The sequence below is a fragment of the Schistocerca piceifrons genome, chromosome 3 (assembly GCF_021461385.2).
Source record: "Schistocerca piceifrons isolate TAMUIC-IGC-003096 chromosome 3, iqSchPice1.1, whole genome shotgun sequence".
Taxonomy (NCBI): domain Eukaryota; kingdom Metazoa; phylum Arthropoda; class Insecta; order Orthoptera; family Acrididae; genus Schistocerca; species Schistocerca piceifrons.
The window spans coordinates 217,651,539-217,675,753 of record NC_060140.1 but is presented as its reverse complement, the minus strand read 5'-3'; the positions used below and the strand labels follow the sequence as shown (position 1 = coordinate 217,675,753).

Below are 24,215 nucleotides of genomic sequence, written 5' to 3'. Positions count from 1 at the left end.
CGTACCGCAGGTGCAACCACAACGGAGGGGTATCTGTTGAGAGGCCAGGCAAACGTGTGGTTCCTGAAGAGGGGCAGCAGCCTTTTCAGTAGTTGCAGGGGCAACAGTCTGGATGATTAACTGATCTGGCCTTGCAACACTAACCAAAACAGCCTTGCTGTGCACGTATTGCGAACGGCTGAAATCAAGGGGAAACTACAGCCGTAGTTTTTCCCGAGGGCATGCAGCTCTACTGCATGGTTAAATGCTGATGGCGTCCTCTTGGATAAAATATTCCGGAGATAAAATAGTCCCCCAATCGGATCTCCGGGCGGGGACTACTCAAGAGGACGTCGTTATCAGGAGAAAGAAAACTGGCGTTCTACCGATCGGAGCGTGGAATGTCAGATCCCTTAATCGGGCAGGTAGGATAGAAAATTTAAAAAGGGAAATGGATAGCTTAAAGTTAGATATAGTGAGAATTAGTGAAGTTCAGTGGCAGAAGGAACAATACTCTTGGTCAGGTGAATACAGGGTTGTAAATACAAAATCAAATAGGGGTAATTCAGGAGTAGGTTTAATAATGAATAAAAAAAATAGGAGTGCGGTATGCTATTACCAACAGCATAGTGAACGGATTATTGTGGCCAAGATAGACACGAAGCCCACGCCTACTACAATAGTATAAGTTTATATGCCAACTAGCTCTGCAGATTATAAAAAAATTGATGAAATGTATGATGAGATAAAAGAAATTATTGAGGTAGTGAAGGGAGACGAAAATTTAATAGTCGAGAGTAGGAAAAGGGAGAGAAGGAAACATAGTGGGCGAATACACTCCTGGAAATTGAAATAAGAACACCGTGAATTCATTGTCCCAGGAAGGGGAAACTTTATTGGCACATTCCTGGGGTCAGATACATCACATGATCACACTGACAGAACCACAGGCACATAGACACAGGCAACAGAGCATGCACAATGTCGGCACTAGTACAGTGTATATCCACCTTTCGCAGCAATGCAGGCTGCTATTCTCCCATGGAGACGATCGTAGAGATGCTGGATGTAGTCCTGTGTAACGGCTTGCCATGCCATTTCCACCTGGCGCCTCAGTTGGACCAGCGTTCGTGCTGGACGTGCAGACCGCGTGAGACGACGCTTCATCCAGTCCCAAACATGCTCAATGGGGGACGGATCCGGAGATCTTGCTGGCCAGGGTAGTTGACTTACACCTTCTAGAGCACGTTGGGTGGCACGGGATACATGCGGACGTGCACTGTCCTGTTGGAACAGCAAGTTCCCTTGCCGGTGTAGGAATGGTAGAACGATGGGTTCGATGACGATTTGGATGTACCGTGCACTATTCAGTGTCCCCTCGACGATCACCAGTGGTGTACGGCCAGTGTAGGAGATCGCTCCCCACACCATGATGCCGGGTGTTGGCCCTGTGTGCCTCGGTCGTATGCAGTCCTGATTGTGGCGCTCACCTGCACGGCGCCAAACACGCATACGACCATCATTGGCACCAAGGCAGAAGCGACTCTCATCGTTGAAGACGACACGTCTCCATTCGTCCCTCCATTCACGCCTGTCGCGACACCACTGGAGGCGGGCTGCACGATGTTGGGTCGTGAGCGGAAGACGGCCTAACGGTGTGCGGGACCGTAGCCCAGCTTCATGGAGACGGTTGCGAATGGTCCTCGCCGATACCCCAGGAGCAACAGTGTCCCTAATTTGCTGGGAAGTGGCGGTGCGGTCCCCTACGGCACTGCGTAGGATCCTACGGTCTTGGCGTGCATCCGTGCGTCGCTGCGGTCCGGTCCCAGGTCGACGGGCACGTGCACCTTCCGCCGACCACTGGCGACAACATCGATGTACTGTGGAGACCTCACGCCCCACGTGTTGAGCAATTCGGCGGTACGTCCACCCGGCCTCCCGCATGCCCACTATACGCCCTGGCTCAAAGTCCGTCGACTGCACATACGGTTCACGTCCACGCTGTCGCGGCATGCTACTAGTGTGAAAGACTGCGATGGAGCTCCGTATGCCACGGCAAACTGGCTGACACTGACGGCGGCGGTGCACAAATGCTGCGCAGCTAGCGCCATTCGACGGCCAACACCGCGGTTCCTGGTGTGTCCGCTGTGCCGTGCGTGTGATCTTTGCTTGTACAGCCCTCTCGCAGTGTCCGGAGCAAGTATGGTGGGTCTGACACACCGGTGTCAATATGTTCTTTTTTCCATTTCCAGGAGTGTATAAAAATGCATGCAGTAAGTGAAGCAGGCAAAAGGGAATACAAACGTCTCAAAAATGAGATCGACAGGAAGTGCAAAATGGCTAAGCAGGGATGGCTAGAGGACAAACGTAAGGATGTAGAGGCTTATCTCACTAGTGGTAAGATAGATACTGCCTACAGGAAAATTAAAGAGACCTTTGGAGAAAAGAGAGCCACTTGTATGAATATCAAGAGCTCAGGTAGAAACCCAGTTCTAAGCAAAGAAGGGAAAGCAGAAAGGTGGAAGGAGTATATAGAGGGTCTATACAAGGGCAATGTACTTGAGGACAATATTATGGAAATGGAAGAGGATGTAGATGAAGATGAAATGGGAGATACGATACTGCGTGAAGAGTTTGACAGAGCACTGAAAGACATAAGTTGGAACAAGGCCCTGGGAGTAGACAACATTCCATTGGAACTACTGACGGCCTTGGGAGAGCAAGTTCTGACAAAACTCTACCATCTGGTGAGCAAGATGTATGAGACTGGCGAAATACCCTCAGACTTCAAGAAGAATATAATAATTCCAATCCCAAAGAAAGCAGCTGTTGACAGATGTGAAAATTACCGAACTATCAGTTTAATAAGACACAGCTGCAAAATACTAAAGCGAATTCTTTACAGACGAATGGAAAAACTGGTAGAAGCCGACCTCGGCGTAGATCAGTTTGGATTCCGCAAAAATGTTGGAACACGTGAGGCAATACTGACCCTACGACTTATCTTAGAAAATAGATTAAGGAAAGGCAAACCCACGTTTCTAGCATTTTTAGACTTAGAGAAAGCTTTTGACAATGTTGACTGGGTTACTCTCAAATTCTAAAGGTGGCAGGGGTAAAATACAGGGAGCGAAAGGCTGTTTACAATTTGTACAGAAACCAGATGGCAGTTATAAGAGTCGAGGGGCATGAAAGGGAAGGAGCGGTTGGGAAGGGAGTGAGACAAGGTTGTAGCCTCTCCCCGATGTTGTTCAATCTGTATATTGAGCAAGCAGTACAGGAAACAAAAGAAAAATTCGGAGTAGGTATTAAAATCCATGGAGAAGAAATAAAAACGTTGAGGTTCGCCGATGACGTTGTAATTCTGTCAGAGACAGCAAAGGACTTGGAAGAGCAATTGAATGGAATGGACAGTGTCTTGAAAGGAGTGTATAAGATTAACATCAACAAAAGCAAAACGAGGATAATGGAATGTAGTCGAATTAAGTCGGGTGATGCTGAGGGAATTAGATTAGGAAGGGAGACGCTTAAAGAAGTAAAGGACTTTTGCTATTTGGGGAGCAAAATAACTCCTGATGGTCGAAGTAGAGAGGATATAAAATGTAGACTGGCAATGGCAAGGAAAGCGTTTCTGAAGAAGAGAAATTTGTTAACATCGAGTATAGATTTAAGTGTCAGGAAGTCGTTTCTGAAAGTATTTGTATGGAGTGTAGCCATGTATGGAAGTGAAACATGGACGATCAATAGGTTGGACAAGAGGAGAATAGAAGCTTTCGAAATGTGTTGCTACAGAAGAATGCTGAAGATTAGATGGGTAGATCACATAACTAATGAGGAGGTATTGAATAGAATTGCGGAGGATTTTGTGGCACAACTTGACAAGAAGAAGGGACCGGTTGGTAGGACATGTTCTAAGGCACCAAGGAATCAAAAATTTAGCATTGGAGGGCAGCGTGGAGGGTAAAAATCGTAGAGGGAAACCAAGAGATGAATACACTAAGCAGATTCAGAAGGATGTAGGTTGCAGTAGGTACTGGGAGATGAGGAAGCTTGCACAGGATAGAGTGACATGGAGAGCTGCATCAAACCAGTCTCAGGACTGAAGACAACAACAGCAACAACATTTATAAAAGCATCTGGTCAGTAAATAACCAGAAATTGGCGCGTGCTGTATCTAATTGGGGGGGGGGGGGGTAACATCGCTGGAGTGTTGATACATCTTGATGAAAAAGTAATTATTTATTCCGTAAATGTCTTCTTTCCGTGATGTAAAATGTGCTTATTCATAAAGAAAATTTTACGTATTGCTCCCAAGGGTAGATATAAAACAGGGAAACACCAGGGCATACTCTGGGGCAATACAAACTCCACAAGCTGTCAAAACAAGATCCACAAACAATGAAAGCGACAAGTAGAAAGTGTTAATTTTTTGTACATCCAGATAGATCGCAACCCTAATTGGAAAACCCCACTGCTTAGAATTAACGAAGAGCATAAGTTTAATTATTTCTGCAGTAAGACTGGTTACTTCTACAGGTGATTTAAAAACGAAGAAACTATTTCATGTTGCATATTTTCATTCACTAATGAGTTAGGGAATGATTTTTTGGGGGGAAACTGAACTTGCAAGACAGTAATTTTATAATACAGGAAGTTATAAGAATTGCATCAGGTGTCATTTCTGAAATATCCTGCAGAGACCTATTCGAAAATTTGAATTTTTGCGTATTACTTCATATATTCATTATCAATATTTTTCTTTTCTCACACAACAGTGAAAAACATGGATATAACACTAGGAACAAAAACAACCACTTGAACTATTTCAAGCGATAGCATTAGCGCGGAATGGAACTGGATGCATTGGTACACAACATGTCGAAGCATATTAAATGTTACGTAGATAATGTGACGTTGTTTAGGACTGAATTAGAGATTTTTATGTTCGTCCACTCCTTCCATTCCATTGTATCTTCACATAAACTCTTAAACTAAATGTTTTAGGTTATTTTATAAATAGAATAAGCGCTATAATTCAATAGTTTTTTTTACAATTTTTAGCTATTTTTATACTGCACTTAAATTAAATGTTCATCTTTGACTTTTTCCCACATCCCAACGACCATTCTCTCAGGATTCATGGTATACGACTAATACAGTGTAAGTCGCTAACTATTGCCACGGAATAACTCCGAAAGTATGATAGTAGCTGAAAAGTCTGTGGGACAAATGTTGCATGGGACAACGGGGGCCATAATATGACGTTGATTTTTTGTTGTTAGATGGGATCGCGCCAGAAATATGAAGGTCAACTTTTTTTTTTTTTTAATGGGATGCTGTAGTTTGGGTACTTATTTTCTGATAGTGGTTATCGAGACGAATCCGATGAGGTGTAACAGTAAGGTCTTTGAAGGTCAACGAAGGTCACAAAGGTGTCATGAACGTCCATTTACCGAAGGTGTGCGAAGTGATGACTATTGGTATCAATGCAGTGCTGCAATCTTCTTATCATGGACTCAGTGGTATTCCTCATCACATCGGCACTTATCGAAGCACATGCTCTGCCAATTCTCTCTCGCATATCTTCAGGTGTAGTTGGAATGTCTTAATAAAAACAATGTCTTTTACGAATCCCCACAAGAAAAAATCCAGAGGCGTCAAGTCTGGCGAACGAGGCGGCCACGACACATCGCCTCCGCGTCCAATCCAACGATTTTGGGAACTGTCTCTGCAATTCATTTCTAGCTATCAGCGAAAAATGTGCCCGACACCCATCGTGTTGATACCACATTCTGTTCCTTGTACCTAAGGTATTTCAGGTATTTCTTCCAATGACGGACTTAATGTTTCTTGGAGGAATGTGGGGTACTTTCTACCATTAATATTTACTTCGATGAAATAGGGGGCTATAATTCTGTTCTTCAGAATCCTACAGCATACATTCACGGACCACGGTTTTTGGTGTGCAACTTGCAGCAGCCAAAATGGATTATCAGTTGCCCAATAATGCATGTTATACAAATTAACATTTCCGTGGTTCGTGAATGTAGCCTCGTGAGTAAATAAAACCAAATCAATAAATATGTCATCCCTCTGCATCTGAAGTTGAGCCCATCGGTAGAATTCAATGCGACGCGTGCAATCCGTGCCATTTAATTCTTGGTGGAGACTGATATGGTAAGGATGATATTTATGGCGATGCAGAACACGAACAACACTACTCTGGCTCATGCCAGATTCTCTTGCGATTTGACACGAACTAACACAAGGATCTCGAACCACAGTGGCAAGAGTACCAATCTCCGTTTCCTCGTTAGTAACTTTCCTTTGCCGGATATGTTTCCGATGCGTTCAAGATCCAATTTTTCTCAATTTATCATACACATATTCAAATGTACGACGTGTAGGATGAGTACGCTGAGGATACCTTTCAGCGTATAGGTCTCTAGCTCTCACCGAATTTCGTTGGCATTCTCTGCAAAAGAAAAGCATATCGACTTGTTCTTCGAAGGAATACGTCATTCACATTCACTTGATTCGACGATACTAGTCTTACAGTTCCTATTCGTGTTGGATTGTGAAACCGTCGAATGGTGTTTACATGTAAATGGCACGTTAGATAGATACGCCGTATTCGGCGAATACTTACTGTTTGCGCGATATACGAGAGAGAATTGGAAGAGTATGTGCTTCGATAAGTACCGAAGTGATAATACCACTCAATCCATGATAAGAAGATTGCAGTACTGCATTGATACCAATGGTCATCACTTCGAACACCTTCTGTAAATGGATGTTCATGCCACCACCTTTGTGACCTTCGTTGACCTTCAAAGACCTTACTGTTACACGTCATTGGATTTGTCTCGATAGCCGCTATCAGAAAATAAGTACCAAACTATAGCATCCCATTTAAAAAAAAAAAACAAAGTTGACCCTCATATCTCTGAAGCGGCCCCACCCAGCAACAAAAAGCCAACGTCATATTACGGCCCCCGTTGTCCCACGCAACATTTGTCCCACAAACGTTTCAGCTCGTATCATACTTTCGGAGTTATTCTTGGTGGTAATAGTTAGTGACTCATCCTGTATAGCGTAATGGAGATAAATCAGAAGATTGCTTATCTGGGTTTCATGGAAGTATGTTGGTGAACGGAGAATTGGCTAGTTTAATTCAGTGACGAACGACAAAGAAGAAAAAATGGGTTGAATAATTATAACCATCCTTCTCCTTCCGTGACATTCCCCCCCCCCCCCCCCTGCCAAACCAGTAAAAGGTTGCACCATCTGTGCTTGGTTGGTTGAGTCACTCACCCTGGATGACGAAGTTCGCTGCGGAGGTAGACTGCCACGGTAGCTGTTGACGTTTCGCGAGAGTGAAGACGTCCGTTCCAGCTGCTCAGCCTGCCGCAATTTTCGCCTCAGTTGTACCACGGGCTGCGGCAGAGAGCAACAACGAAATTAACAATAACAGTAAAATGTTGTAGATGGTGATACATGTTTTGTGCGATCACGACTGCACATTCATTTTCTAAATAGCACTTTTTTTAAATTAGTCATAGTTTGAAATGGCTTTATGCACAGCTTTAAACTCTTTGCATCTTATTTTATAGGTTCACCGGACAAACCCCTTTAAAAGATAGCACTGGCCGCTTTGAAGCGCAGTAGAACTGGTACCACATGGTCATGTGACCTATTGCCGTTGACCTAAGTCTTGGCAGCGAGCTGGTGTGTTTGTTCCAGTAGTTTGTATGCCGTCTGCGCAGTGAGATGGATCAAATGGTTCAAATGGCTCTGAGCACTATGGGACTTAACATCTGAGGTCATCAGTCCCCTAGAAATTAGAACTACTTAAACCTAACTAACCTAAGGACATCACACACACCCATGCTCGAGGCAGGATTCGAACCTGTGACCGTAGCGGTCGCGCGGTTCCAGACTGAAGCGCCTAGAGCCGCTCGGTCACAACGGCAGGCTGAGACGGATCGATATGAAAATGTGACAGAGTGGCAGATGGTAGCCATCACTCTTGGACTTGACCATTACCACATCGTGAATGAAGCTGTCCGATTTGGCGTTGTATTATCGCGGACTGTCTAGCGATTCTACAAAGAACGGTGTGTCACTCACAGACATGTAAACTACACTCTTGATGCGTCAGATACGTTCGATTGACCCGTCTAGTGAGCGGTATATGTGATCCTTTTCATTTATCTCTCCTCCACAAAGTAATTATCTTCATCTGTAACCAGTAATTCATACAGAAAATAACGGTTTTCGTGCGGCTTCTGTGTCATCCATTCTACAAAGTAACTCGACAATCTGGATCGCCCTCAGTGAGATGTTGCTCTGTTTGGATTTTGTAAGGGTGACATTAATGTGTGACCAATGTTCTGATCACAGATGTATGGTGATCCAGTTTCCAGCGAGATGCGGCGAGTACTGTGCTGTGGACTCTTACTGAATGATGCCAGCACAACAGTTTATGTTGCTTCTCCCGTAGCTGGTCTCACGGAAGCCGGCCGCGGTGGTTTCGCGGTTCTAGGCGCTCAGTCTGGAGCCGCGTGACTGCTACGGTCGCAGGTTCGAATCCTGCCTGGGGCATGGATGTGTGTGATATCCTTAGGTTAGTTAGGTTTAAGTAGTTCTAAGTTCTAGGGGACTGATGACCACAGATGTTTAGTCCCATAGTGCTCAGAGCCATTTGTCTCACGGAATTTCTAGAGCTGTTTCACCACTACACTGTGGGTAATGGGTGGTCTGTCTGGCTGGCGTTGCTTGAAATTCTCTACAGTAACACGTGTACTCCTCTCTCCTGATATCAGAACGATCTCAATTCATTTGGCTTGTGTTAACGCCTTCAGCTCTAGTGTCAGCTGTGAGGAAGATGACCCCCTCTCCATCTTAAATTTTTAGCTACACCCAGGATGGTGTCTTCCAAAATGGTCAACATGTTGGAAACAGCCTCATATGTTTTCCCCTTCTCCAGTCTCTTACTGCTTGACTTTAAATATCTGTTTATCCTGCTGGTTCTGTTTTAGAGACTACTGCATTTTGAAGTACTTGCTTGTAAAAAACTATGTACCCAGCGGATCTGTATGTACACCATCGAGTCTTACACAGAGGCCTAAGGGTCTCCACGTCCTCCTTTGCAACTTGCGGAGCATCTCAGAAATTATGTTTCGGATAGCTCCGTTCTTAGTCTTGTTCCGACTTTGAGCCACATCGGACCTGATTTTACCCCGTAATCGGTTTTCTGTCGTGGTAAGGTCCAGGCTTCGTGGTGGCCGTTTAATTGGGGGTAACAATGTTACTCAAGCATGCCCAATCCAATGGCCTTGAAATTTTTCACCATGGAATGGACTTCTTCGAGCTGAGCTATTAACCACGTTTGCAACATGTCCATATAAGAATTTCCAACCATGTTCCCTTCAAAAAGATATAGCCCCAAGAGATTTCGTAGTGACACTCTGACCGTAATCGTAATATGGAAACAGGTTCCTTTCCAGCTCTTGCCCATGCTGGGGATTTTCTTTAGACCAGAAAACTCCATTTCTCGTGTGTGTAGTGAAAATAATACTCTCAAGCCAGACATGATATGTGGGCAGGCTGCAACTCGCTGTTCCATGTCGTAGTCACACAATTCGTTCACAAACATTGAATTAAATGCTTTCATTTTAAATTTTTATTTTTTTTAATGTGGTCATGAATTACTGACAGCGCTACTTGACGTTCAGCTGATCTCTTACGAATGAATTGCACTGGAGACTGCTCAGTCGGTTGAGCGAAGGCGACAGTAGTTTCCCCTCGCATATACTTATATCCGCTACGTAGCCTGTCTTTGTCACTGCCTAAAACAGAAGCACGTCACTGCCTTCGAGAAGGTTTGCTTTACGAGGTGGGGACTTGCCAAAGCGATCTCTAAACGCACTCATTACCTGTCTGTGGACGTCCGTACACCCACAAATACGCTACTAATTGCTTCCCACCAGTGTTGCTGTGTTCACTCACATCAGCTGTGGCTTCACAACTGAAACAATTCATTACTGAAAGTACCAATACAATACTGGCAACAATAATTTATGTCAGTTTCAAAGCAGGGATATCAATGAAACAACTTTAGTTCCCCAACAATGCAGTGTCAGAGGGATACAAAGACTTGTTCTACACTCTGTAGAAGTAGCGATGTGCGAAAGGTGACGTAACTCATAACAAAGATAGCTGATTTCAGGCACTCACCTCTTCTTCGAGGATATCGCCCGCGCTGTGGAAGCGATGGTGTCTCCCTGCGTCCAGTCTCTCCGGAAGGTGGTACACCACCTGTAGCAACCAGACAGCGTTCAAGCAACCACGTACTGCCCATTGTTGTCTTATATAACATGTGCCGTATAGATTCACAATTTAGGTACATGATGCATTAAATTTCTGCTAATTGTCAATAAACTCTGTAACTACCAAAATATTTGGGAGAGAGGAACAAATATTTCTTTAGACATATCATAATTTCCCCCGACAATTGATATGAAATTCAACCTAGCGTTTCAACGAAAACCGATGGTTATTAGATATCGGCGATCATAAGCTTGCTGCCCAGGGTGGCCGAGCGGTTCTAGGCGCCACAGTCTCGAACCCCGTGACCGCTACGTTCGCAGGTTCGAATCCTGCCTCGGGCATGGATGTGTGTGATGTCTGTAGGTTAGTTAGGTTTAAGTAGTTCTAAGGGAACTGATGACCTCAGAAGTTAAGTCCCATAGTGCTCAGAGCCATTTGAACCATTTTTAATCATAAGCTTCAGGATACAGCATGTACAAGTGCAAAGACCGACATTAAATCGCCGATAATGATAATAACTAACAATCATCGCCGAGAAGATGTTAAAAGTAAATTTTAAAATGAGCTCCGTGATGCTGTCGTCATACCGTATATAAGGCTGCTGATCATCCACTGGTTCGCCTTCTGGCTAAGGTACACTGGTGTCCAAAATTAAAGCAACAAACCGCTATTTCCTCGTCCCGTGTCTAATTCACGTTATAATAGTACAAACTGTCAACCAGATGTCGGTACGATCGTGTTTTGCACGGAAGATGGCATTCGGTCAACGGACAACCATGCCAACTATGACGTCAGGTCACCTATGAAACGCGATAGTGTTTGCCGTGTAGCCCCCATTCACAATTGCTGTGTACGCAGTCACAAATGGTTCAAATGGCTTTGAGCACTATGGGACTTAACATCTGAGGTCATCAGTCCCCTATACTACTTAAACCTAACTAACCTATGGACATCACACACATCCATGCCCTAGGCAGGATTCGAGCGCGCGACCGTAGCAGCAGCGCGGTTCCGGACTGAAGCGCCAAGAACCACTCGGCCGGCTCGTAGTCACAGACGGTGCGGTATGGCACAGAGAAGATGCCTACTGGACTCTCTGCGGTGGAGGGCCGTAGAAAGAAAGGAAGCAGGACAGTCGCAAACTGACGTGGTCCGATGGCTTAATGTGAATAGTTCTGTTGTTTCTCGGATATGGCGACAGTTTATAGAGACCGAAAGTGTATCCCGAAGACCAAGGCAGGGCCGATCACGCGTGACGGCAGAAAGGGAGGACCGTTATTTGGCTGTAAGGGCACGACAGCATCGCCTTAGTGCTGCAGAGCAACTGGCATCTGAGCTCGCAGCATCCACTGGATGTGTTGTATCGAGGCAAACGATCTGCAGAAGGCTTCGGCAAGGTGGCCTTTACTGTCAGAGTCCTGCTGTATGTCTACCTCTGACGCGTCTTCACAGAAGGGAACGTCTAGAGTGGAGTCATCAACACACCACCTGGGCGTTCGAACAGTGAACCAATGTTGTTTCCACAGATGAGTGTCGATTTCATATGGAGAGTGATTCTCTATGGATTCGTATGTGGAGGGAACGTGGGACACGATTACGGGAACCAAAATTGTAGAAAGAACTTGCCCCCCTTCTAACAGCCGTGTACCGCAAGTCTCTAGAGGAACGGAAGGTTCCAAATGATTGGAAAAGAGCACAGGTAGTCCCAGTCTTCAAGAAGGGTCGTCGAGCAGATGCGCAAAACTATAGACCTATATCTCTGACATCGATCTGTTGTAGAATTTTAGAACATGTTTTTTGCTCGCGTATCATGTCGTTTCTGGAAACCCAGAATCTACTCCGTAGGAATCAACATGGATTCCAGAAACAGCGATTGTGTGAGACCCAACTCGCTTTATCTGTTCATGAGACACAGAAAATATTAGATACAGGCTCCCAGGTAGATGCCATTTTCCTTGACTTCCGGAAGGCGTTCGATACAGTTCCGCACTGTCGCCTGATAAACAAACTAAGAGCCTACGGAATATCAGACCAGCTGTGTGGCTGGATTGAAGAGTTTTTAGCAAACAGAACACAGCATGTTCTTATCAATGGAGAGACGTCTACAGACGTTAAAGTAACCTCTGGCGTGCCACAGGGGAATGTTATGGAACCATTGCTTTTCACAATATATATAAATGACCTAGTAGATAGTGTCGGAAGTCCCATGCGGCTTTTCGCGGATGATGCTGTAGTATACAGAGAAGTTGCAGCATTAGAAAATTGTAGCGAAATGCAGGAAGATCTGCAGCGGATAGGCACTTGGTGCAGGGAGTGGCAACTGACCCTTAACATAGACAAATGTAATGTATTGCGAATACATAGAAAGAAGGATCCTTTATTGTATGATTATATGATAGCGGAACAAACACTGGTAGCAGTTACTTCTGTAAAATATCTGGGAGTATGCGTGCGGAACGATTTGAAGTGGAATGATCATATAAAATTAATTGTTGGTAAGGCGGGTACCAGGTTGAGATTCATTGGGAGAGTCCTTAGAAAATGTAGTCCATCAACAAAGGAAGTGGCTTACAAAACACTCGTTCGACCTATACTTGAGTATTGCTCATCAGTGTGAGATCCGTACCAGATCGGGTTGACGGAGGAGATAGAGAAGATCCAAAGAAGAGCGGCGCGTTTCGTCACAGGGTTATTTGCTAACCGTGATAGCATTACGGAGATGTTTAACAAACTCAAGTGGCAGACTCTGCAAGAGAGGCGCTCTGCATCGCGGTGTAGCTTGCTTGCCAGGTTTCGAGAGGGTGCGTTTCTGGATGAGATATCGAATATATTGCTTCCCCCTACTTATACCTCCCGAGGAGATCACGAATGTAAAATTAGAGGGATTAGAGCGCGCACGGAGGCTTTCAGACAGTCGTTCTTCCGGCGAACCATACGCGACTGGAACAGGAAAGGGAGGTAATGACAGTGGCACGTAAAGTGCCCTCCGCCACACACCGTTGGGTGGCTTGCAGAGTATAACTGTAGATGTAGATGTAGATATCGAAGAGGATATCTAATGGTGTGGGCAGGGATTATGTTGAGCATTCGAACCCCTCTTCATGAAATTGTACGAGTGAATCGACACGGTTTAACTGCTGTCAGGTATCGTGACGAGGACTTGGGGCCTCATTTGCGGTTGTTGCGAGATACTGTGGCCCCAGACTTCGTAGTGATGGACGATAATGCTCGACTTCATAGAACACAGGTGGTTGATGATTTCTTGGAAACGGAAGATACTGCACGGATGGCATGGCTTGCTCGCTCTCCCTATTTGAATCCCATAGGGCATGTCTGGGATGCACTAGGGAGATGGCTTACATCACGTCAGCATCCAACAACCACTCTCCAAGAGCGAGCGGCTCTGTTGGAAGAATGGGCGCTATTGTCTCAACGTGAGACCGATGAAATCATTCATGCCACGCCCCGTCGTTATCAGGCCTATATTGGAATGTGTGTGTAAATCCGTTAAGTTGGAAAAAACGAAAAACATTTTTATTTATCTTCGAATTCAGAATAAATAAATCTGTTATCAAGGCTGATTTTAATAGTAACTATAAGAACATTTTTGTCTAACGTTACGCATGTTGCAGTTATTTAGGTTCTGTATGCTGTACATTCTTTCTACTTTACTATCACGTGTTTATACTGTTTTGTGGCAAAACAAACACAACCTTGCAAAACGCCTGTTTATTGCTTTAGTTTTCGACATCTGTTTATTTACGTCAGCTGTGGCATGTGATAAGCATACTCCTTTCCTGGCCATTAATGTTGGCTTCGCTTCATGTAACTGACTATGTACCCATGGATGAGCACTTTATAATTAAATACACTACTTGACAAAAAAGGTGAAGACATGGATGTCAATGTAAGTTCATGCACGTATGCACCATTGTCCGGTATTTAAATGATCAGAGTTATTAGTCTCTGTTACAGGTAAAACGGCCACAAGAGTACATTAGTATGATTCGTGTTTAGTGCTATTCCCAGGCGTTCGTAGGTAGGTAGGAGTTTGGGTTGGACTGTTTGGGGGAGGAGACCAAACAGCGAGGTCATCGGTCTCATCGTATTAGGGAAGGATGGGGAACCTTTCAAAGCAACCATCCTGGCATTTACCTGAAGAGATTTAAAGAAATCACGGAAAACCTAAATCAGGTTGGCCGGACGCGCGATAGAACAGTCGTCCTCCCGAATGTGAGTCCAGTGTGCTAACCACTGCGCCACCTTGCCCGGTTATTCCCAGGCCCTCGTAGGCTCTGCAAGGAGTGTGAAGAGCGTCAGATGTCATCACTGTGAAGGACACAGTGAGGCCGTGTGAGACAGTGTTATCACCATCTGACAGAGTTCGGAATGGGCTTCATTGTGAGTCTCAATTTCGCTGGCTGGTCGTGTCGTGTAATATCCAGATTTGTGGGGCATTCGGATGTGACATTGGCCTGATGCTGGACAGCAGGCAGACTCGTCGCCAAGGTTCCGGTCGACCACATTTGACCACCACAAGGGAGGATCTCCATAAGGTGCACCATGTACATCGTAATCCCTTCACATCTGCGCTTGTCTCACGACAACAAGTAATATACTCCTTGCAACGTTCTGTGTCGTTCTTCCTCATTGGTCGGAAAGTAATAGCAGCCACAGTGGCGAATTTCCATTCTACATGCTGCCGTCAACACCTCCACTAAACTGCTGCTTCTGGTATGGTGGTGTGATCAGGAAGCATGGACTGCTGATGAATGACATTGCATTGTGTTCAGCGATGTCTCGTGGTACTACTTTACCTTACATGACCACTGTTGGCTAGTATGTTGGCGACCTGGGGAGAAGTCCTAGTCTTCTGATACCTTGGAGGGGCACGGTGTTGTTTCTCCTTGCGTGGGGAGCCGTCGAGGATGACTTCATGTCACGGCTGGTGGTGACTGAGAGAACTATAACGGACATCCTGCATCCTTATGTGATACTTTGATACGACAGTATCGTTGTACCATTTTTCAAGAGGATAATGTTGCTCCACGTATGACACGTGTGTCTATGAACTCTTTGCGTGACGATGAGCTATTCCCGTGGGCTAGAAGATCCCCAGATGTGTTTCCGATGGAACATATATGAGACTATTCGGATGCCAACTCCGTCCCATTGCCAGTATCTTGTATATCACCGACAAAGTCCAACACTACTGGGCTAGCTTGCCTAAGGAGAGGATATAATGGCTTCATGAGAGCTTTCCCAACCGAAGCAGAACAAGCATTCATGCATCAGTAATACTGATTAGCGGGCAGGTACTTCCGAGTTTTTTGTAAATTTGACTCGCTTTTGTAGTAACTGAAATAACATAATTGACTGGATTTTAGAAAAGGTGAGTAGTCGTTAACAAACAGGTACTAGATGTTTTTTGGTGCATTTAGTCCAAGTGACATTTTTCGGGTTCTGCCCACTATAAGATTTCCTGGTGTAAACAATATAACAAATTGTTGGTTATACATCTTTTGAAACCCAAATATTAACTAGAATGCAGGGGCGGTGGCAACAGTGGGGAGGGGGCTATGGGGGCATAGCCCTCCCCCCCCCTCCCCCGCCAATGGAGTGTCATATTACACTGGACAAAAAGATTTCAGAAATCAGTGAATATATTACTCTAACAGATTCAATCATTTTTTAATAATTATGTAGCAATATAGGTTGCAATGCATTTCAAACACATTTTAACAAAAGAATAAGAGCGGAAAATATCTTACTATCCAAACCAATAAATATCGTTTAACTTAAAATGGACGCCTTATTATTTATTAATACACATTTCTTACACTTAACTCCATAACAGTTACCAAAAACTAATTTAAGCAAAACCAAATTTTACCGATTTGTCAGTGGAGGATCCCAACTCTCCTTTTTGTTAAGCGATATTCCATTTCCCAACCTCCTTCTCCCCCCCCCCCCCCCCCTTCGACCGACTTCTAGAACCGCCCCTGCTAGAAAATGCAAAACTGAACTAAGTGTCAGAACCAATACATACTGTTTCATAGCAAAAATAACTTTGACAGCTTGTTTCGTACTCATACATTCACGAATCAAAAGATGTGACATAATTTAAACTTGGAAAATGGGAATGTTGGTCGTGAGAAGGAGTACGAAAAACTGCTACCTCGGTGCGCTCACATTTGCTAGGTAAACCACGTTAGCCTTTTAAGATAAATAAATATCTACCACATATAAGAACGTATAAGAACACGTATTATTGATCCAGCAAACTATTGCGCATTTTTCTGTTTAATATAAAGCTCTTTTCCTGCGTGGGGAATTCACGAATCTGTCACGGGTTGTGAAATAGTTTTAAGATCTGCCTTCTGAGGTTGACAAATTCTACAAAAACTTAAATAAATGTGTGTAGTGGATACACCATTTGAGTCAATGAGAGGACAACGGTTCAATCCCGCGTCCGGCCATCCTGATTTAGGTTTTCTGTGATTTCCCTAAATCGCTCCAGGCAAATGCCGCGATGGTTCCTTTCAAAGGGCACGACCGACTTCCTTCCCCATCCTTGCCTAATCCGATGAGACCGATGACTTCGCTGTCTGGTCTCCTTCCCCAAACAACCAACCAACCATGAGTCAATGACCAATAAAGCGTTTTTGAAACTGTGCAACGGATGGCTTTCGAAAACAGTTATCTGATTTACCACTATGTTAATACAATGAAAATGATAGATCCTGTAAACAGGCGCCTGTAGAATTTCTCTGAGAAATATCTGCAACCTAACTAGAGAGAAAGAATGATTATTTGTGGAAAAATTGTCACAAAAAAACAATTGTCTTGTGAAACTCGCTACAAATGCAGGAAATCTATCCTAAAACGAACATGTACGAAGTCACACAAATGAAATTGCAATGAAGATGAACATATCGTGGGTAGGAGGAATTGATAATAATAAAAAAATTCGATATCTGAAGTTATAAAAATATAATGTACCATGAAATTAAAATGAAATCGAAGTACTCGGGACCTACGTTACCACATTTTGATGGTGGAAGACGATTGGTTCAAAAATTGTGGGATTGTTAATGGCGTAAACAAACCTTCTTTTGTCGCAGTTGTTCGTCATCAGGAAACTGTTGATTGCTGTTTGATTGGGGGTCCCTGTAGCACCTGGCACACAGCATGTCCTCGCTCATTTGTCGTTGTAAGGGTGGTGGTTGGTAACCCTCCGTTGCGCTTCTGGACAGCGCGCCGTAACGAAGCTGCAACCAAGATGATGATCAGCTAATTTTCTTAACAACTTCCTTTCATATGACTAACATTTTTTATAATAATTGGAAAACTGGCACCAGATAATGAAGGTGCGAATAGAAGTCTGTGGTGGGCTGAGGGGTACAGAAAGAAAAATGGATGGGGTGGCGGGGGGGGGGGGGGGGAGGGGGAGGAGGAGAAGGGGTTGGGAGGAAAAGTGATGGATATCTCGAGCTCTTAATGAAAATTTGGAAGATCTGTAAGTCGAGCTTTTATGATTATGTATTTATGGAAAACGAAAAAAGAACACATCTATTTAGGATCATCATATTAGTAAGTGTAATTGCCAGAGAATGGTAAAGTACTGACACAGTGCCCCGCTGCAAACTGTTAACGAAGGCTCGAGCATACGGGTTAGGTTCCCAAATATGTGAGTGGCTTGAAGACTTCTTAGATAATAGAAAACTGTACATTGTCATCGACGGCGGATGTTCTTCCGTCATAAGGATATCGTCAGGAGTGCCCCAGGGAAGTGTGACAGGACCGTTGTTATTCCCTACATACATTAACGAACTGACGGACGGTGTGAACAGCAACCTGCTGCTATTTACTGATGATTCTATGATGTACGGGGAAGTGTCGTCGTTAAGTGAGTGTATGCTGATACAAGATGACTTCGAGCTTAGAGCTTGCTCTAAACTTGATGTGAATAGTGTTTCTAGTTATACACAACAAGATTACAAACTACAGGAAATTAACAGTTATTGTAAAAAATATGGATTATTCCTGGAAAGAACTTTAATGTGAATGCTACGCAAGTATCACCTAAGAATTTACTCAATCGACAATTTCTTTAAGATCTCCATACTGAAGACTTAAATGTGAATGTGTTGTAGACTACATAACTATTTATAAAATGAGTTTTGTTTTCTGTTATTTTCTGGTATATGAGGTGGTATGTGAAAGCGTTAAAAGTTAAATACAGTTTAGAAAAAAAATGTGGAGAAATATAAGTTAGCACAAAAGTGGTTCAAATGGCTCTGAGCACTATGGGACTTAACTTCTAAGGTCATCAGGCCCCTAGAACTTAAAACTATTTAAATCTAACTAACCTAAGGACATCACACACATCTATGCCCGAGGCAGGATTCAAACCTGCGGTCGCGCGGTTCCACACTGTAGCGACTAGAACCGCTCGGCCACTCCGGCCAGCTAAGTTAGCACAGTTTAGTAGGAAAACCAATCATGTAATGTTCGGATACAGCGTTATTAATGTGCTGCTTGACACAGTCATGTCAATTAAATATCTAGGTGTAACGTTGCGAAGCGATATGGAATGAGAACGTAGGAACGGCAGTAGGAAAGGAGAACGATCGATTTCGCTTTACTGGGAAAATTTTAGGAAATTGTAGTTCATCTTAAAGGAGGTCGCCTACAGAACACTGGTATGACCCATTCTTGAGTACTGATTGGGTTTTTGGGATCCCCGCCAGGTGGTGTTAAAGGAAGGCAGCGAAGCAATTCACAGGCGTGCTACTGGATTTGTTATCCGTAGGTGTCGATTAACACCGAAGTGTTATGGACACCCACTCAAGTGGGAATCCCTGGATGGAAGACGTCGTTCGTTTCGTGTAACACTATTGAGATAATTTAGAAAACCGACATTAGAAGCTGACTGCAGAAAGATTCTATTGCCATCAACGTCCATTTCGCGTAAGGGCCACGGAAATAAGATAGCACAAATTAGGGCTCGTGCGGACGAACATAAGACACTCGTTTTTTCCTCGTTCTACTTGCGACTGGAACCGAAAAGTAAGTAAATAGTAGTTGTGCTAAGTACCCTCCATTATGCAACATACGGTGAGTATGCGCATAGATGTGGATGTAGATTGATTGAGAATGCTATCTAGTAGAAGGAACCGGAATCGCGTACAGTAAATAAAAATCCCGAGCTTATAACGCTTATGTTTGACTTATTGAAAGAGTGCTCTGTTCTTTACAGCGTAGTACTTTCTTTTTGTAAGTAATGCGAGATGCCGGGATGGCAAAGAGGAGCGTGCAATCATTACCTGAATTTAAACGAGACTGTATTGTGAGACTACGTGACTTTCGAAGAACAGTCTGAAAAAATGGAAGATACGGGATGCATACACTGTCGACGACAGGGTAATTATAGCTGGAAAGCAAGGATGCATTGGGGAACATTAAGGAAGAAAATCGAAGCAGCCATCCAGGCATTTTCGTTAAGCTATTTAGGAAAAGTCACAGGAAACCTAAATCTGAAGGGCCGGACAGGAAGTTGAACCACTGTCATACCGAATGCCATTCTGTCATACGATAAGAACTGCTCAGAACTTGGGGCATTAAAGGTCAGAGGCGTATCTATGCTGGGGTCGATAGCTGTTATAAGGTATACATGTTCGTTGACCTGCTCCGAGATGATATCAATATAATTTTCTTCTGGATTTTCGTATCAGACGAGTAGTCATTGATTACTACACGGTTATGTCTCATTTCTGTTTTTGACCAGAAAATGTCTGTTTGGCTGAAGAGCAGATGCTTTGAGGAGGCCGAAAAGGAGTGCCCCGATTGTTTCCGCGCTGACCTAGAAACATAAAAAACCTGGTTTCGTGTCCGGCAAACAGTTTTAACTTGTCATAGATGTTTACCAATGTGCATACTCAGCTAAAGAGGACGTCAATAAATTCACTGCAGGTATGGTTAGGTCGAACCTTTCGAGATTTCCTTTCTGTCAGAAGTCGTGTTAATTCTGAATCGTGGGAGAACCTATTCGTAGTTTGGAACGTGTGGAGAGGAACAAAGTGAGGATTTGAAACACTGAGTCGGCTCATGAGCCGTATGCGAAAGGCGCAACTGGTAACGCACTGCTAGCGCAAGGTAGGGTCTTCGTTCGAATCCTCATCCACCAAACAAATTCAGAATGTCACCGATGTCCATCACAACGTGTAAGGCACCTATGAGTAAACATGTATCAACCAGGAGCCTGAGATGAGGAAATAGTCATCACGTGAGGACAGTTCATAATAGGATGACGACGTGAAGAAAAATCTAAAATTTCGTTTAGAATTTAAATTTTTTTTAATACAATAAATAACAACTTACACAATGTCGCTATTAGAACCAGACTGCGTATCAATAATTTACTGCCTGTGATAGTAGCTGTCACAGCTTAATAGATAAATGGAGTGGAACATGACATGATAGACTAATTCCAAGCACTTAAATTTTCTTGTCTTTCTGTTTATGATATTTCAGTTCCCTTTATTTGGATAAATAACATATTTTATTTAATGGATTTGTAAAATCGCGGTTCTGTGAGAAATAGTGAAGTTCCTAAAAGCATCGTTTCGAAACTTTTCCAACGCGGTCATCACCCAAGCATCAGTGTGGCTTCCTTCCAGTACAGGAGTGATTGTTCGCAAACTTAGTGTTACTGAGCACTTACGCGAGGATTCTTTTTTAACTTCGTGTTACTGAGCACTTACGGATTCTTTTTGTATTTTACTTAAATAAATGATATAGAGCACTGGAATAGTGTAACTTGCCACAGAGAGGCTAATTCGAGTTCCTGCACGATGAAGATAACAGAATTGCTAATTGAAGTAATACAACTCAGTCGTCCTCTTTCGCAGATTCTCTTTCGACTTCGATGCTGGGGAAACAGAATATCAGCAACTTCGTGCGAAGAGATAACTTTGTCCTTTAATAGACTCTGTGACTAACAGAAATTAAAAGAAATCCTTTAAGTAGAGGAGTAGTGATTACCGTTGCCAGACATCATCTAGTTTTATTTCATACTAGTTAATTTAATCTAGAAACTAATTCTACGCTCGTCTGCTGCTTTCCTTTATAACTATCACTGCTTTCGTTCTCATGGCACAAAAGTCTGGGAGTTTTTAAATGATATACTTTGGTCGTATTTGAAGCTTTGCCTGTTGTGCACTCCTCTTTATCACAGATATAACCGGAAAGGACACAAAATTAGTCAACCCAAAAGACATCACACTAATAGCGTCAACACTACTTCTACTCTTCATAATGAATTCAGTTCGGCGAGGAAGAGAATCCGGGTCTTCAAGTATGCCACTGAAGTTCAAGTATGCCACTGAAGTTACTGTTGTTGAAGAGATCCCGCAGAGCTATCAAATTGGGGCTGGGGTGGGGGATGGTGGAGGGGGGTACTGATTGCCACGATTCACCTACTGTTCCTAATAGTACTAGACATTTTCTTTGAGATTAATATTGGGTGATTTAGCGGGCCACTCGATGTGTGATAGGATGTTTGAGTGTCAGAAATTTATGCTTGCAGCCCTAAAAACACTGCTGTTGTCATTTTGGAAACAAAAGTGTCCTCAGCAAATAGAAGTCGTCATCCCCCGAATTAGTACAATTGGTGGTTCCTAAAAGTCATGGTTTTTTTGGATGTATCTTGATGATGGATACAGATTTGCGAAAACAGAAAAATGGCGTTTTGCTTTTCGTACCCACAAATCATGGTTTTACGGGGTTTTCTCAGGAACTGCTCATGAACAAATGGTGCTTTTATAAGCCGTGAAATGTCGTCCCTAGGCTATACCTAATGCAAAAGAACCAATTGATTTGCTCAGTTTGCCTGGGTGGAGGAAGTGTGTAACGTCTAAATTTTGACCCTGTACTGTACGATAGCTTCAGTACTCTCGTTCTTCCGAGAAGTAAACAGACGGTCGCTGGGCCAAGCAATATCCAAAACGCTTGACCCCTTATGTCTGTGATCAACAAAATCCGTGATATGACCCTCTGAAATAATTACATTTTCGTTCGTGGGTTTTGGAACATATTGGTACCATGCACAGTCGTCCTTAGGTAATATCACCTATGACTGCAAATATGCATCCAATATAAAGAGCACAATTGTACAGGCAAAGGCAGTTTATTGCCACAAAAAGGTACTACCCATGTAAGGGACCTAAATGTCGACCACCAAAGAGAGATTTATTAGGATCTTTGTCTGGAGCGTGGCCTTGAACTGCTCAAACACGTAGGCTGCTAGTTCATGCGACAAGAGATGCCTGAAAGCTTCGAAATGAGGAGCTGGGGGAGGATGAAAAGGATCTTGTGGCCACCAGGGCACCAAATCTCACAAATGAAGAAATTCTAAGAAGAATAGGTGAAAAATAGATCTTCACTACCAAGAGTGCGAAAAAGAATTAATGATTCATGGCACGAGAAGAAGAGGAAGATCCAAACAGCGATAATCTTGATAAATGAGAGATGATAGGACCAGGCTCTTATAAGGAAGTGAAACACTAACAGGGTCAGAGAGGAATGAATAAAAAGAACAGCTGCCAACCGGTCAATTATAAGGAGTCACCCTCATATCGCCAAAGGCCTTGTCAGAGAGGGTAGAGGAGCGAACAGAAATTCGGGGCATCCTCTTGTCCTCGGATAGGAAACTGCCCCTAAAAGGCGGAAGAATGAGAAATGAGAACGTCATGAGGATGTAGAAGCGAATGAAAACCTCTGTAATAAAGGCATATATGGCCTTTATTTGAAAAAGTGTCACGCTGATCTTTCCACTGGAAAAAGATTGCGCATTAGTTCCCTATTAGGATCTCCGGCTGTCAAGAGGGAGGTGACTATAGGAAAAGACTGAATAACCAGGGGCTGAGAATTAAGAAGAGAACCATTCCTTTAATTGCCAACGAAATATACACATTAAAAAAAGTTTTGCATCACCAAGGTTCCGAGAGTTCTGGAACCTGTACAGAAAACTGGAATAGAGGTCAACATAAACATCATTTCCGCCCTTTTTATTGCTCATGAAAACTCCACATTGCATGTTGTACCATCATACCGCGAGACCTTCAGAGGTAGTGGTCCAGACGTCCTCTTGCATTGATGCTTGCCTATATTCGTCGTGATATACTATCCACAAGTTCATCAAGGCACTGTTGGTATCCAGATTGTCCCGCTCCTCAGCGGCGATTCGGCGTAGATCCCTCCGAGTGGTTGGTGTGTCACGTCGTCCATAAACAGCACTTTTCAATCTATCTACATCTACATGGTTTCTCTGCACTTCACACTTAAGTGCCTGGCAGAGGGTTCATCGAATCATTTTCATACTCCTTCTCTACTATTCCTCTCTCAAATGGCGCGTGGGACAAAGGAACACCTAAGTCTTTCCGTTCGAGCTCTTATTTCTCTTATTTTATTATGATGATCATTTCTCCCTTTGTAGGTGGGTGTCAACAAAATATTTTCGCATTCGGAAGAGAAAGTTCAAAATGGTTCAAATGGCTCTGAGCACTATGCGACTTAACTTCTGAGGTCATCAGTCGCCTAGAACTTAGAACTAATTAAACCTAACTAACCTAAGGACATCACAAACATCCATGCCCGAGGCAGGATTCGAACCTGCGACCGTAGCGGTCACGCGGTTCCAGACTGAAGCGCCTAGAACCGCACGGCCACACCGGCCGGCCAAGAGAAAGTTGGTGATTGAAATTTCGTAAATAGATCTCGCCGCAAAGAAAACCGCCTTTGTTTCAGTGACTGCGATCCCAACTCGCGTATCATATCAGGGACACTCTCACCCCTATTGCGCGATAACACCAAACGAGCTGCCCTTCTTTGCACTTTATCGA

The 24,215-nt window shown here is 43.7% G+C and overlaps 1 protein-coding gene across 1 annotated transcript in view; it reads right to left on the bottom strand.

The window, feature by feature from the left end:
* The window catches only part of LOC124788523 (proton channel OtopLc-like), a 220,359-nt gene that overhangs the window by 171,151 nt on the left and 24,993 nt on the right, over positions 1-24,215 (bottom strand). The window contains exons 4-5 of the mRNA XM_047255793.1: positions 10,219-10,299; positions 7,294-7,416 (exon numbers count right to left, since the gene is read on the bottom strand). Of these exons, the coding sequence (XP_047111749.1) occupies positions 7,294-7,416; positions 10,219-10,299 (204 nt within the window). The remainder of the gene's footprint in view (positions 1-7,293; positions 7,417-10,218; positions 10,300-24,215) is intronic.